Here is a 15,665-nt window from a genome sequence, read left to right on the forward strand (position 1 = left end):
ACGGCAAGAGTCAACAGGAACAGCGTTTTAAAATCCAAAATATTTTAAAAGCAGGCGCTTTTGTATTTTGTTTCGAGATCTTTTGCCAACTTTTTGACTTTCTCACCTCACACGTCAGCTCGACTCACTCTCCTCATGTGATGTATGAATTCTGACTCCTGCCGCGGATCTGTGATGCGACTGTTGTTTGGTACACTGCATGCAGCCGCGTCCAGTTTGTAATTGTATTTGTAATAACGGTGGGGGCGGTGCCAAAGTGGGCAAGTGACGAAACCATGGTAACATGCATGGACACAAATCTGGATTGCATGTAGATGACAGTATGGACTGTTAAAGAGAACTGAGGTAAAATAGTTTTTATTTGAACTTTTTTTCACTCTACCGTGGTAGTCCATCATCATAAATGCAGGAATATTGTTGGCATAGCATTTCCTCCATTGTAAAATTCCACATACAAGGACCGATATCGTTGTCTCTTTCGTATCGGCTCATTTGAATGCATGTATGAAGATGTTTCTGTGATCCTATTGTCACAGTTGTGACTTGTCGTGTACGACAGAAAAAAAAAGTAAACGTGCTAGTCTTTCTGTGTTGACGTCGTGAAGCATCGCAGACATGTCGTGCACTATGACACACTACACAAGATTAATTTTGAACTCTCAAAGTGCATTAGATAGAATAATTTAACTAAAATGTACAAAAAAATTTCCAAGTCATCATTTGTCCTTTTTTTTTCTTAAATATCGCAATAAATAGCATATTTTGGACTTCACATTACAATACTATGATATTGTGAGGTTTTGATATTGTTACTTCCCTAATATTTTATTAATTTAATTACTTTGAGGTCATCCTGCAGCCTGCTGTTTTTAAGCAACATGATGAGTACATGAAGGAATTTTCATGTCAGTGTTAGTGATTCTTTTAATGAAAGCAACAAATAAAATCTATAAGCTGGTCCAAATCTATCCATAAAAATCTATATATGGCAAACACGCACCCACAGATCCAATCAGAAGCCTTTAAGAGATCTGACGGGAGGACATGTCTGTGCAATGCAGTCTCACAGAGGGTTTATCTGCTCTCTCATGCTTTATTTGAGGTGTGATATGTGGAACAGAACAGAACGCTCTGAACTACAAAGACAGCAGGAGCAGCAGGGATTTCTCATGCCAGCGACCCCCCAAAACACCCCAGAAACAGAAAACCAAAGGAGCTTCACATTCAGCCGGGAAAGAAACATTTACTTTTTGTTTTCGTGTCATTATATGGTGATCTGTCTCTTTAACTTCTTCACACATACAGACAATCTGACAACATCTAAGTTCCGTCCTGCACTTCCCACTGTAAGGTACAAATATGTCACGTTATGTAAATTAAATGCATTGCAAACTCCACTGCATTTTGTTTAAAACAAGTCAAATGGATGCCCCACTCAAACGAACACTCATCACCCTCTGCATCCATGTGAGTAAATCTATGCACACGTAAATCAATATCCTGCCTTATTCCTTTAGTTGTTTAAGTGGAAATAAAGAGGAGGAAGAGAGAGTGGGCGGAAAGAGAGAGAAGGAGAACGAGAGAGGACATCATTAAAGGACAAAATTGAGCGGCAGGAAGATGAGAGGAAGAATTTGGGTCTTTATCTCTCCACAGGAGAAGCAGATTAGCACAGATGAGGGAGGAGGGGGGCTGGCAGCTATTCTTATGCAGGACGTGACCTGCGCAGTCATTCTATTACCGAACGAACTGGTGCATGTGTGTGTGTGCGTGACAGAGTGAGAAAAGAAGACATTGATGTGTCTTTTCTGCATCTGTCAAAATGTTGCAATGGTTAGACAGGAGTGTGCGTTTGTGTGTGTGTGCGCGCACACCGCGGGCTTCAATGAAGCTTCAAAGCACCTTTGGATGAACACTCTGTCAATGTCTCTGCAGTCTCTCACCTACAGACTAAATTTCTGATGTGGCTACAGTTAGTCCACCTGCGCTTTTTCTGTTATGGCGGGACTTATATAGCTGTTATACGGAGGTACCTCTGATCTTAAAGGCACATCTAAAAAGTGAACAATATGTCATTATTTACTCACTGTCCTGTACCGTTTCAAACACAGAAGAAGATATTTTGAAAAATGTCTCAGTGTGAGACAATAAATGCAGCAATATATGAAGTCACTTTCAAACCACACGGCTTTCTGTTGATAAGCATTATAAATTCAACTAAGTCGCTGCAAAATCTACATGGGGAGATCTCAGTCCCTCAAGCAAATTTCCAGATTGCACAGAATCCTATTGAAATGGCTTGAAAATTTGACAAACAATGATTAATGTGACCACATCTAAAGTCACTGAGGTCCAGAAATAATTTATCCCACTGACTTTCCCCTTGGTTGGACAAGAGGAAACAGCTGAAAAGTTCTTCAAAATATCTTTGGTTTGGAACGATATGAGGGTGAGTAAATAATGACAACTAGGGAAACTAAGGGAAAGTTCACCCAAAAATGAAAATTCTGCCATTAAAGTACAGTACAATTTATATACTTTTTAACTTAAAACGCTCGTCTTGTCTATTCTCTGCGATGCGCATGCGCATGTATATAAAAGCCTACATTTGAAATACCTATAAATCACACTGTCAAATCCCTCAATGAATTCAGCTTGCTGTACGCGTGTCTCGCGTTATCATCATTTAACTTTAGGCGGTCGTTAAAAAGGATATAAAAGCAGAGCACACACTCAACGTCAGCCAACGCATAGCTTATTTATTCAAATTAGTGACGTTCTTGAACGATTCCTTCATTTTGAACGAATCTTTAATGTGACTCGGAAGAACGAGTCGTCTCGGGGAGTGATTCGTTCAGTCGCGCATGCGCAACATCCTATTAGGTTCTGTACTGGAATAAGTTCACCTGTTCGAGTCTTCGGGTTTTTTGGAGTCGTTCACCTTATGGGGCTGTCACATGATGAACGAACGACTCAAACCCAAAAACTTGTCAGATAAGAGTTGAGGTGAGCTAATCATACACTAAAGACCCAGGTAAAAAAATGAATTAATCTTTTCTTATAGCATTGTAGTTTTGTCTTGTTTGTAGTGTGATCAACGTTTGTGTAAGCAGTAGATGTGTTAGGGAGGTAACACGTAACACTTTTTATTATATTTTGCTCAAATGAACGAAATGACTCGAAAAAAGATTCGTTCATTTTGCTGAACGAGACTCAAAGGTCCGAGTCGGTAAAATGATCCGAACTTCCCATCACTAATTCACATCCAAAATCAATCAATAGCCTGACAGAATTATTCATCTTCATATAACGTTAGACAACATATTAAAACACAAGTCAAAAACAATAGAAACGGTTATCAAGGAACAGCATTAAAACAGATTTTAAAAATGTACGTATGCAGGCTATGTCGGTTAAAAGGAAAACAATGCAACAATGCCCATTTTAATTACGTTACTCAAGACCATGCGTTTTTGTTCAGTAAATTATCAATGTGGTCTGCTGAACTACGAAAAAAGGCGCTCGACAGGAACTGAACAATGAGGAAAAACAGGAACTGAAGTCGCAGGCATGCAGAGATAAACAAGTAAGCCGACAGAGTTTTTAGAAAGCGCCTGGACGTCCCATACCACCACCGAAGTAGGTCTTCGTTCAGAGGAATAGACGGCGCGGATGGGATCATAGCGGCGGCAGGTCTAGTGAATGCCGTGATTAACATTTGCTGGCTTTGGCTAGCCTCTCAGCTAACGTCTACGACGTGCCTGTTATGCATCGCTCCAGTAGAGTTACTGTAAACCAGTTTGATATTTTGATATTTCCGATTCCTTCTAATTCAAAATAATCCCACGCCTTAGTCTTTTGCGTGGGCATATAAGGGAATGCGAGGTCTGAGGTAAAAACATAGTTTTTCGCCCAGAAACACTTTTAAAAATAATGTATTATTTTTCAAAAGTTTAATTTTAACTTGTTATTTAAAATGTAACGTTAAAATTATGGCAATTTCAATGATAAAATCATGTTTTTTTTTCTGTCATGTAGTCGACTATTGTTTTCAGTGTCGACTAGTAGAAGTTGTACCGTTTAGTCATCCCTAGTGTAATCCAGGTCAATACAGTTAGGGTATGTTGAAAAACTCCCATCTCATTTTCACCTACAACTTTAAAATTGTCCTACATCGCTGCAGAAATACTGACCCACTGTTTACAAAGTGAACATGCAAAGAAAATCAAATGCCCTTTACAAAAAACAGTGATGTAGGACAATTTTGAAGTTTGAAATTGGATTTTGGAAGTTCAAACTTGTGGACACCATAGAAGTCCACTATATGAAGAAAAATTCTGGAACGTTTTCCTCAAGAAACAATTTCTTTACGGCTGAAAAAAGAAAGACACGAACATCTTGGATGACAAGGGGGTGAGTAAATTATCTGTAATTTTTTGTTCTGGAAGTAAACAACTTTAATTACTCACCCTCCTGTCATTCCAAACCCGTAAGACTTTAGTATCTTTGGAAAACAAATTACATTTTTGATAAAATCCTAAAGCTTTTTGACCCTGCATAGACAGCAACGTAACTGAAACGTTCAACGCCCCAGAAAAGTAGTAAGGACATTGTCTAAATAGTCTATGTGATAGTCTATGTGACTTCAGTGGTTCAGTGGTTCAATGTTAATGTTACAAAGCTTCGAGGATATTTTTTGTACGCAAAGAAAACAACTTTATTTAACAATTTCTTCTCTTCTGTATCAGTCTTTGAGGCGAATTCACTAGAGTACAACACACAGATGCAATATTAACTAGCATTCATACAAAAATAGTACAAGAAATAGTACAAGGCAGACAGGCACCTATGAAACCACTAATGAGGAAAAGATCACTTTTGCAGTTACATTCACTATTTACCTTCTATTATAAACCTGATAACAGAAAGAGAGCATACAAAGAGAAACCTTGAGAGAAAGAAAATCAATACAGTGAAAAAAAAAAAAGACGAAGAGCGAAAAGGGGATAAAGTTTTTTCTCTAGCGTGTCCTTCAGATAAATAGTGCTCTTCTGAAACTGTAAGGTCAGCATTTCCAATGAATAAAGGTTTGAGGTGAGCAGATATTTACTGATATAAAACAGAACAAGCTAGTTTTATGCCTCAAACTATTGAACATGTTAAATTAAACATGTTAAATTCATATTGTAATAGATTAGAGAAGGGATTCCCAATGATTTTTGTCAGTTAACCCCCTTAGAGCTGAATATTTACCTAAAGCCCCCTACAGATTTTACATTTTATTTCAAGCTTATTTATTTTAATTTTACATTTTCATTATTTCATTCATTATTAACTCACAAACCCCCTCACAAATCCCAATTTGGAAAACTCTGGCCCAATGCACAATGCTGCAGGACTAAAATAGGCAACATGGGTTCAAATCTGCCTTGTAACATTCCCATCTCATTTCATCCTCCTCTTAAAACAGTAACAGCAAGTGTCCTAACAGAGTTCGATATATGTGTTCATGTAAGTTTTTGTGTCATCACATCACAGTGCTGCCAGCGGTTTTGTTGAATGCTGTCTGCGTTTGTGAGTGAATGTTCACCCTGGAGCTGTCCACCCCGAGCCGGGTCACATGGAGCGCTCATGCAGGGCTTTCAGCAGCCATTGCGATGATGCCGGAGGGCAACATAGCCACGCAGAGGTCATGTATGCAGAGGTCAGAGCACTCTGGAGCAGCTGCCAACAAGACCAATGCCAATGAGAGACCTGCCGGACACATTTCTACAGTCAGCTGAAACCTCCTGACCTCTCGGGTCACTCAGAGTCAGGGGCATAATGAGGATTTGCAAGCTCAAAAACTTGGTTGCTGCTTTCACACTTTACAAGTATGAACTTTAAAAATGAAACATACTTTGAAAATGCTTTACTTAAAGAGCAGGTCATATGGTTTTTTTTTAAAGTGTCCCCTACAACAGGTTTAAATGCATTTAAGGTCAGAAAACGTCTTCTCAGAATATACATTTATACATACAGTCATTTGTCAATGATTTTGAAACGGTTTGTTTGAGTGTAAGGTCTGTAAATCCCTCCTTTCTATAAGCCAACTCTAATTTGGTCAGCTGGCCAAGCCTGTTGTGATTGGTACAGAGAGGAGTTCTTGAGCAAGTTAACGAGTGCTATCATCTGTGTTGGCAAGTTCCCTTGTTTTTGGTATCCACGGGTTGACACGACCCCAAAAACGTCATATTTAACCACTGGAATGTAAATTTATCAGGGGAACCATGACAAAAAGCATGTATTTTAATGGGGGACCCCCCTCGAAAGGCAGTTGGGCTAGTTTTGAGTAGCAAGTGGGCGGGTTTTGTTGTGAAAACCTGGCAACCCTGAGCATGCACCTTCACATAAAATAATAATAAAGTGCTCCAATCCGTTCTCAAAGTAATGACATAAAAACATTTTAATTAACACTTCTGCAAGCGAATCGTACCCCCAGCTAAAGTTTAGCTACTTAACTATAAACTCTTAACAAAACAATAATGGTGGATACGTTAGTCGAGTGCTAACGTGACTAACTGATGAAACAACAATGTTTGTAAACCAAAATATTTCTAAGTTACATTCAAAGTAATTATAGAACAACGACAGTCTACATTAATTGACACATTCTTAATAAATAGTGAGTTCACAGCGAATTATCAGAACTATTTCAGTTAGACAGTAATATCGTGGTTTACCTGCCAACCTAAAGCTGCACTAGGTATACGTCACATATTAGCACAAAAAAAATTTATATTTTGAGAACTCAATTAAAAATGTACACATAACGTATCAATTGTACTTACAGGTTGTGGTTCAGAGATGCTTGTTAGTTCAAATAAAGAAGATCAGAAGCCAAAAAGTCAAGATTAGAGAAGCAGTCCTCGGTAAAATGAACACAACAAAAGGTTCGAATTGCTGTGGTATCATGGAACAAAATTCATTTTAACTACTGATTCTTCACAACATTATCTTTCGGCAATGCTTTCACAGTGCAGAACCCATTGTTTTCTCGAGATGATGTAAACACACTAACTAGCGGAAGTGTTTATGGGCAGGTCAGACTGTTCGTATTTTATGAGCAAGTGGAGATTATGCTAAAATGTTACCTAGTGACGAAGCTTGGTAATAGGCAGAAGATTCTAAAATATGACGACTCGTTAAGGTGATTCTGAGTCGACTCTTTCTTTTGAGAGACAATATCTTTATGTATAATGCACTTTTTTAATTAACAACTTTGCAGACTGTTTACACTGAAGGATAGTTACGTTACAAACTGCACAAAAATGTATTTTTCGAAAAACCCATGATAGTGCTACTGTTTCAACCAAGTTGATCTTTTAAAGGGACATATGGACTATTTTAACAATGTCCCTACTGCCTTTTTGGGCCTTGAATGTGTTGTGTTGCTGTAATTGCAGGGTCAGAAAGCTCTTAGATTTCATCAAAAATATCTTCATTTGTGTTCTGAAGATGAACGAAGGTCTTATGGGTTTGGAACGAAATGAAGGTGAGTAATTAATGACAGAATTTTCATTTTTGGATAAACTATATCTTTAATTCAGTTTGTTTATTCATAAAGACTGCTTTGCTAAATAAGATTATATTTTAATATAATATAAATTTATATTTTATTGTCTGCTTCTTTTTATCTTCTTACCTCATCTCCAAGCTCTCTGTTAGAGTTTAAAAATCTACAGGAAACTACATGTTAACTACATGATTAGCATTATTACTCACTGTCTTCGTTTCACTATAATATCATAAATAATCAATGTTTTTGGTTGTGTCACTCGCTCGACACTCGGCAGGTATCTGCTCACATCCATGATGAGGAATGGCAATGGCAGTGCGGTGATAGAGAAAATGGTTCAGGGCTATGGGGAAAAAATGCTTGTAGAATCAAGAACAGGTCTGTCTACACCTAGATTGAATAATTACGCTAATAAGTGCGACACCAGCTAAATCAGATTTCCCAGGGTTCACTGCAGAGCAGGAGAAATGCATATGATAATTTGATTCATCATTTGAAATTAGTCATTTTGACATTTTAATGAGTTTTAGAGAAAGGTGTTAGGCTCAATAGACTAACATATATATCACTTAGAAGTTAATAAAATTTAAATCACACTGGATGTGATGCACAATATATAGCTGGAAATATGACAAAGCTCAAAGCCTTTGGACTTTTTCTTTGTTATCACAATTATTTAATAGCTCTTGAGTGGTTCTAATAGCTCTAATAATGATTTGCATATTCAAAAATAGGGATGCACTGGTAATAATTTTCTGGTCCATACCAACAAGGCGATAATTATTTTCATGTTATGGCTGATAACTGATAAATGGCAGATATTAAAATTCTATTTTGTATATTAATAAAAATATAAAAAACAAAATGACTAAAAAAATGATAAAACATAAACATTAAAAACAATTGTTTTAAATGCTACATGTTATGAAAAAAATATTCCTTTAGAGATTTTTTTAAGTGAACATTAAACAGTGAAGAAGAGCATGTACAATTAAATATAAAATATCATTTGATATCAGTACATTAAAAATCTCTTATGTTGGCTGATAATCAATATGGTGTAAATATACAGTTGGTCAAAAGTTTACATACATCTTGCAGAATCTGCAAAATGTTAACTACTTTACCAAAACAAAAGGGATCATACAAAATGCATGTTATATTTTTTATTTAGTACTGACCTGAATAAGATATTTCGCATAAAAGACATTTACATATAGTCCACAAGAAAAAAAAATAATCAATCGTTCAAAAGTTTACATACACTTGATTTTTAATATTCTTGTTACCTGATTGATCCACAGCTGTTTTTTTTTAGCAATAGTCGTTCGCATTAATTAGTCCCTTGTTTGTCCTGAACAGTTAAACTGCCCGCTGTTCTTCAGAAAAATCCTTCAGGTCCCACAAATTCTATGGTTTTTCAGCATTTTTGTGTATTTGAACCCTTTCCAACAATGACTGTATGATTTTGAGATGCATCTTCTCACACTGAGGACAACTGAGGGACTCATATGCAACTATTACAGAAGGTTCTAACGCTCACTGATGCTCCAGAAGGAAACACGATGCATTAGGAGCCAAGGGGGAAAACTTTTGAACAGAATGAAGATGTGTACATTTTTCTTATTTTACCTGAATATCTTTTTTTTTTCATTTAGTACTGCCCTTCAGAAGCTACAGAAGATACTTACAAATTTCCCTGAACACAATTCAAAAAGTTGGGATCAAACATGCATTTTGTATGATCCCTCTTATTTTGGTAAAATAATTAACATTTTGCAGATTCTGCAAGGTGTATGTAAACTTTTGACCTCAACTGTATATTGGATCACTATGCTAAAAATACTGGTGTTTAACAAAGGACCCACATTTTTAACATTAGTGTATATGTGTGAGTGTATGTGTGGGCTAATGATAATATAATTCCAGGTATGTATTCATTACACCTACTAACCCACTAATCCTATAATCTATCTAAATTACAGGTTAGTGCGGCAGATAACGACAAAGAGACTAGAGCTGTAAACCCACACAGCAGCAGACACACAATAGAGCTAGACAGCAACGCACTCTCTCTGTATAAATCTGTCTTAACAAATGCGCTCACTTTCCAGTGCGTAAATCACATTTCATCATTGACGTTAATACACAACAAGGTCACCGGCCATCTTTTTCCTCCAGATGTGTTATGTTCCCTTTCAGTGCACACAAACACACACATACACACAGTGAAAGCAGAGCTGACATGATACAGGCATTTTCAAAGAGTGGAAACAAAACCATGTCATTATCTCCGGAGTGCTGCAGTACAATGTCCTCATCTTAACTTCAAAATCTGTGTGAGAGCATGCGTTTGTGTATGCGAGAGATCTGTGTGCTTTAATTCTCTCTTCTCAGCATTTAGAAGCACAAACACCTGTCAGAATGACAGACATGTTATTGATCTAACCGTGAATGATTCATGCAAGATTCATAATCAAATTGTCATAACTTGTCTGTTAAAACCACACCCCTTTCTTAAAATCAACCTCAATTTTGCATTCAGATCTGCCTCTATCCAATCAACAACTGATGTTTAGAATCAAGTCGCTGGCTTATATTGTTTTCTTTTTCAATGATCTGTTTTATGATGGATGGATGCACTTTTTTGGGCTTTAAAATCTCAACAGCTATTCATTGCCATTAAAAAGCTTGGAGGAGCCCAGATATTTTTTTTAACATAACTCTGATTGTATTCGTTTGAAAGAAGAAAGTCACATACACCTAGGATGGCTTGAGGGTGAGTAAATCATGGGGCAATTTTCATTTTTGGGTGAACTATCCCTTTAAGACAAGTATCCAAAGCTCCAAAGCTGTTAAACTTATAACCCTTGGCTCTCCTCAGTCTAGGTGATTTCAGGTTTTATTATCCTTGTGGAAATATTTGGTCCTCAAAACAGGCAAAATCTATTATGCGCACACTCACCTCTTTCACTGGCGTCATCCACCAGCACGATTTCCTCCAGCAGGTGTCTCGGTGACCTGTCGATGACGCTGTGGACCGTTCGGAGCAGAGTGGTCCATGCTTCATTATGGAATACAATTACTACACTGGTGCGTGGGAGATCGTCTGGGTAGACCTTCGTTTTACACCTGCAAAATGCAAAAATGAGGCAATGAGAATGGACAAAAATTGAGGATAGAGAAGATAAAGATATTAAAAAAGCGACATTCTTCTTAACCCTCTTCCCTCCTGAGCACACAAATGAACAGACCGCATAGGGTCTGGAGAGCTGCAGAGAGCTCTGTTTGAGATGAGAAGAGATTAGCACTTATCAGAAACACACAGGCCGTTATGGAGAAATGGTGAGTGGAGAGCTGCTGGAGAGACTGTGAATGCATCTCATCTAGTGTGAAGAGCTCTAAAAACAGATGACACTGGAATAAATGATGACAGAGAGACTGAATGAATGTTTGTGACTTGGCAGGTTTGATCACACCTTACGACATGGTGTAATATTCAGTGTGAATTAGTTGATTATTAGCATTAACCAACAGAAACAAGAAAGGGATTTATTATTACTGCATTGTCATCTAGAGGAACAGCTCATCTAAAAAAACAAACAAAAAAACAACAAAAAAAATTCACTTCCAAAATAAAAATTTCCTGATTATTTACTCAATGTCATCCAAGATGTTCATGTCTTTCTCTCTTCAGTTGAAATGAAATTAAGGTTCCAGCATTTTTCTCACATAGTGGACTTCAGTGGGAGCCAATGGGTTGAAGGTCCAAACTGCAGTTTCACTGCAGCCGCAAAGGGCTCTACACAATCCCAGCCGAAGAATAAGGATCTTATCTAGTGAAACGATTGATCATTTTCTTTAATTTTTTTAAAATTTATACACTTTTTATCCACAAGCTGAATTGAAACTGCAATTTGGACCTTCAACCCACTGGCCACCATTAAAGTCCACTTTAAAAATTCTGGAATGTTTTCCTTAAAAACCTTTATTTCATAAATGAACTCGTGACACACCATATTTGAATATAAGCTTGTTTAAGCTGCACAAATAAAGATATTCAATAAATGATTCAGGAGTACAAACTTCAGTTGGTTTTTGGGTGAACCACATGGAGCCCTAAAGAGACACGGTGATGGGAAAAAGAGATGGGAGGAAAGAATTGTATGTTTTTGTATATTAGCATAAAATGCATATTAGCATTCCTGCCTCATTTCTTATTGCGTTTTAGCATAAAGGCATAAATTGCTTTTACATTCGCTCCAGAGAAACTTTGCAACCTTTGCGTTCCCTCACAAAACTTTTGCGTTTGCACAAAAAACTTTGCAGTTCCCCCAAGAAGCTTCGCATTTACTCACAAAAATTTTAAGCAAGGTTTCTCAGGGAACGAGAAACATTTGAAATATGATTTTTCCTCTCATTTTTTTTTTTTTATCACTATGTCCCTTTAGGGAAACCATAGAACAATTAAGGTTAATTCATATTTTTTTGTTAATTTCATTGTTAGGTACCTTCTCAGTTTCACTCTGTACTGTTATTTTATTATTTTGTTCCAATTGTTTTAGTCGACCAAAATTTCATTAGTCGCTTAGTAGCTGAAAAAAAAAAAATCCACAGGAAGTGGTGAAGTCACATGGTCCGTGACGGACAGATCATTAATGGCTTGTCTATGTGGTAATATAGTACATCGGGCAAGACATCCAAACACTCTATCATTCATCAACCTCAAATATGGCTTATCATCTGAAAGATGTATATAGTAGCAACTTTACATGGCAGCTCCATCTAATGTTAACCTAGAAAAATGTGCACTATTTAAGTCTGTGTGGAGTGTGGAAGCTGAATAGTAGCACGCTCTCTTCATAACAGATGGAGGTGCCGGTGTGCTCACTTGCTCTTAAAATACTCTGTCATTTTTGGTCATACCGAATAAAAGTAATACATCTTTCGAATCTATAAAGACTCTACATTTATTTGTGTGCACTCACAATAACAACAAAACCTTGCGCTTTTGTAAAATAATTAAGGCAAACAGGATGTACTTTTTGCCATCTTTGCCTCTGTGAACTTGAATGCGAAACTTCGAAATGGTGTATACTGCTTACAGACATGAAAATGTATCAATAGAGAGTGAAATGTCCACTTTCAAATAAAGCAATTCGAATGGACAACAAATATTCTCAGATAACGTAATGGTATGAAACATGCATACAGACGCATCACTACTGAGGGGATGACAAGTCAGTGTCGCGACTTCATCTCTTAAGCCAAAACAAAGAAAGCGCTATAGTCTATCAATAAATTTTTAAAACATAAATGCAGTTTCCTTGCTGACACATTTAAAATGATAATATCTGCCAGTGCGCTGTGGCAAGCTTTTTTTGGTGCACTTGAGCGCTTAAGTTTGAGCTATGTAGGCAATTAAACGCTCATTATTATGAGCATTATATGGTTTATTAATAAATGTGCGACTAATGCTTAAAACGAACGACTACCAGTTGACCAGAAAAATCTTTAGTCGAGGGCAGCCCTAGTATTTTATTTGTTTCCTCTGAAGTATTGTTATTAAATTATATTCACCATTTCTCTTAGCAGCCAGTTCCGGAAATGTTCTGGCGATAAAAACATCTTTCATTCCATCAAAGCACACAATGAATTTAATTGAAGTGAGAAAAAGAGATTCCAATCTTTCTTGGAAACCAGAATACGGTCTGAAATTCCAATAAATGTTTCCATAAACATTCCATTTCGCTGCTTCATCATTGGTCTAAATCGCAGTCAGCCAGCCAGGGCATGAGCTCTGATTGGTCGTTTGAGAGGCTGTGGGCAGGTTCAGGGAATGTGTTGATTGTTTGTCGATTATGTAAGTGCAGGTCACTGTGCCAGTCTGTGCTGTGGTAGGAACAGGAAAACCAGTGTTTGTTGTATCTGGAGAGCTAAAGTGGGACACACGCTTCCACTTCCTGCCTCATTTCCTGTTTGCCCTAGCACAGCTGGGGGATTTTGGCCTGTGATCATCCAAAAAGACAAAACATCAAGCACAAAACCACATTGAAAGGCAAAACATTAGTACAACGATCCAAATGAGTGATAACTTAGCCAAGAAAACAATAACACTAAAACATTAAAAGAAAAAGAAAACACCTTCCAATCTACTTGCCGTCACACACACACACACACAATTAATTAAATGAAGGTGAGGGGTTGTAGCCCATCATGTCCCATCACTGCAGTAACACCGACCCTCCCGGCCCCATCTTTCTTAAACTCATCATGTGGAAACACACAGACTGCTCTTTTTAAATTCATTAACCTCATGTCGACTCTCAGGACCCCAGACAACGGTTTAATTTGCAGCCGAGGCGTCTCATTGGTCAGCCCTGCTACCCGCTTGATTAAAATGAAGCACAGATTTCACTCTCATTCCTTGGTGTCCGTTCTCCTAGATTTTCTGTCGCTCTATAAAAATCAATTTTGTAAAGCAGGGAGATCATGCATCCCTTCCCTCCAATCAGCACAGACACCATCAAAGAGTGAGTGAGCTGAGGGGGTGAGGTAGCATATGTCTGGCCATGGCTTTATATGTGTGTGTGTCTAAGAGCAAAGGCTAAATCAGCCTAAAATAGCTGCGACAATGTGGAAACGAACGGCTGATCAAAAGATGGAAGGAATCAAAGATGAAACACGCATACACACATGCTCGCACAAACCCTCAGAGACACCAGACACGCACACAATCACATTTCTCAGGCCTTAGGAATAATTGGATATATTTGGTGCAATCAGAGAGAGACAAAAACAGCCGTAGGTCTGTAGAAATCTTCCATCACGCACACATACACGCACATTATTATACTGGATATTTTTTATCTGACTCCTCAGGCCAAATCTTGCTTAACTTCAGCACACACAGAGAGAGAAAGAGAAATGCAGTGGAAGAAGAATGTGAGTTGTAGTTATTCAGTCATTTACAGGACATCCTATTAGATTGAGTTAGTCCAGTGATGCAGCTCGCTGTGATTTTACACACATTTTTGGCTCTGTGTGTGTGTGTGCTTGGGGGGAATAATTGAGGACAGCCTCTCTCTTTTACTTTCGCTCTCCCTCTAAAGCAGAGATAACAGCCAGAGGACACACAGGATCGGTTAGTCATCAGTTCTCAAAGTCATTGTAATCTCAAACACACACATGCTAAATCCAAATCTCTCCGGCCAGAGCCTTCATCGTATCAAAGAACAGAATCAATACAGAAAATGAAAATACACAAACAACCAGCTGGTGTCACGGCTGGCTTCAGAATCTAAAACAAAGACTACAAATGTCAATTGTGGACTGAGCGTTTTTTACGTTTTTTTATTTGGTCAAAACTTTGTGTATTTGAGTAAGGCAGATGAAATCAACTTTTAATCTGTTGTAAAGCAGCTTTTTTACCCACACAGACCTCCCAAATAAAACAAGGTAACTGCAACTTGAGTAATATAAACCTCCAGTTTTGACTTTTCTCAGAAATGTGTGATATAAAGTTGCAATTCTGAGAAAAAGTCAGAACTGCGAGATGTAAACTCACAATTCTGACTTTCTTAGAATAGTGAGATATAAACCAGGGCTCTACAGTGCGACCATTTCAGTCACTTTTTTTTTTTAATCTCAGAATAGTGAGATATGAACTCGCAATTGTAAGAAATGTCTCTTGAAATGTCTCTTGAATTGGACTTTATAACTCACAATTGCGAGTATATTTCTCACCATTCTGAGGAAAAGGTCACAATTGCAAAAAAAGGCAGAATTGGGAGTTTTTATCTCAACTTTGACTTTATGACTTGCAATTCTGATTTTTAATCTTAGAATACTGAGAAATGAACTCGGAATTGTAAGAAAAGTCTCTTTTTTTCCCCTCAGAATTGGACTTTATAACTCACAATTGCAAGTTTATTTCTCACTATTCTAAGATAAAAAAGTCAGAATTGCAAGAAAAAAGTCAGAATTGTAAGATATAAACTCACAATTGCAAAAAAAAAGAAAAGGCAGAATTGGGAGTTTACACTATATCTTAATTTTGACTTTATAACTCGCAATTCTGACTTTTTTTTAAATCTCTCAATACTGA

The 15,665-nt window shown here is 37.4% G+C and overlaps 1 protein-coding gene across 1 annotated transcript in view; it reads right to left on the reverse strand.

The window, feature by feature from the left end:
* Positions 1–15,665, reverse strand: part of galnt1 (UDP-N-acetyl-alpha-D-galactosamine:polypeptide N-acetylgalactosaminyltransferase 1) — a 125,937-nt gene that overhangs the window by 24,578 nt on the left and 85,694 nt on the right. Inside the window, exon 5 of the mRNA XM_051130973.1 lies at positions 10,524–10,690. Coding sequence (XP_050986930.1) covers positions 10,524–10,690 — 167 coding nt within the window. The remainder of the gene's footprint in view (positions 1–10,523; positions 10,691–15,665) is intronic.

This window comes from Labeo rohita, chromosome 16, assembly GCF_022985175.1.
Source record: "Labeo rohita strain BAU-BD-2019 chromosome 16, IGBB_LRoh.1.0, whole genome shotgun sequence".
In the NCBI taxonomy this organism is placed as follows: Eukaryota; Metazoa; Chordata; class Actinopteri; order Cypriniformes; family Cyprinidae; genus Labeo; species Labeo rohita.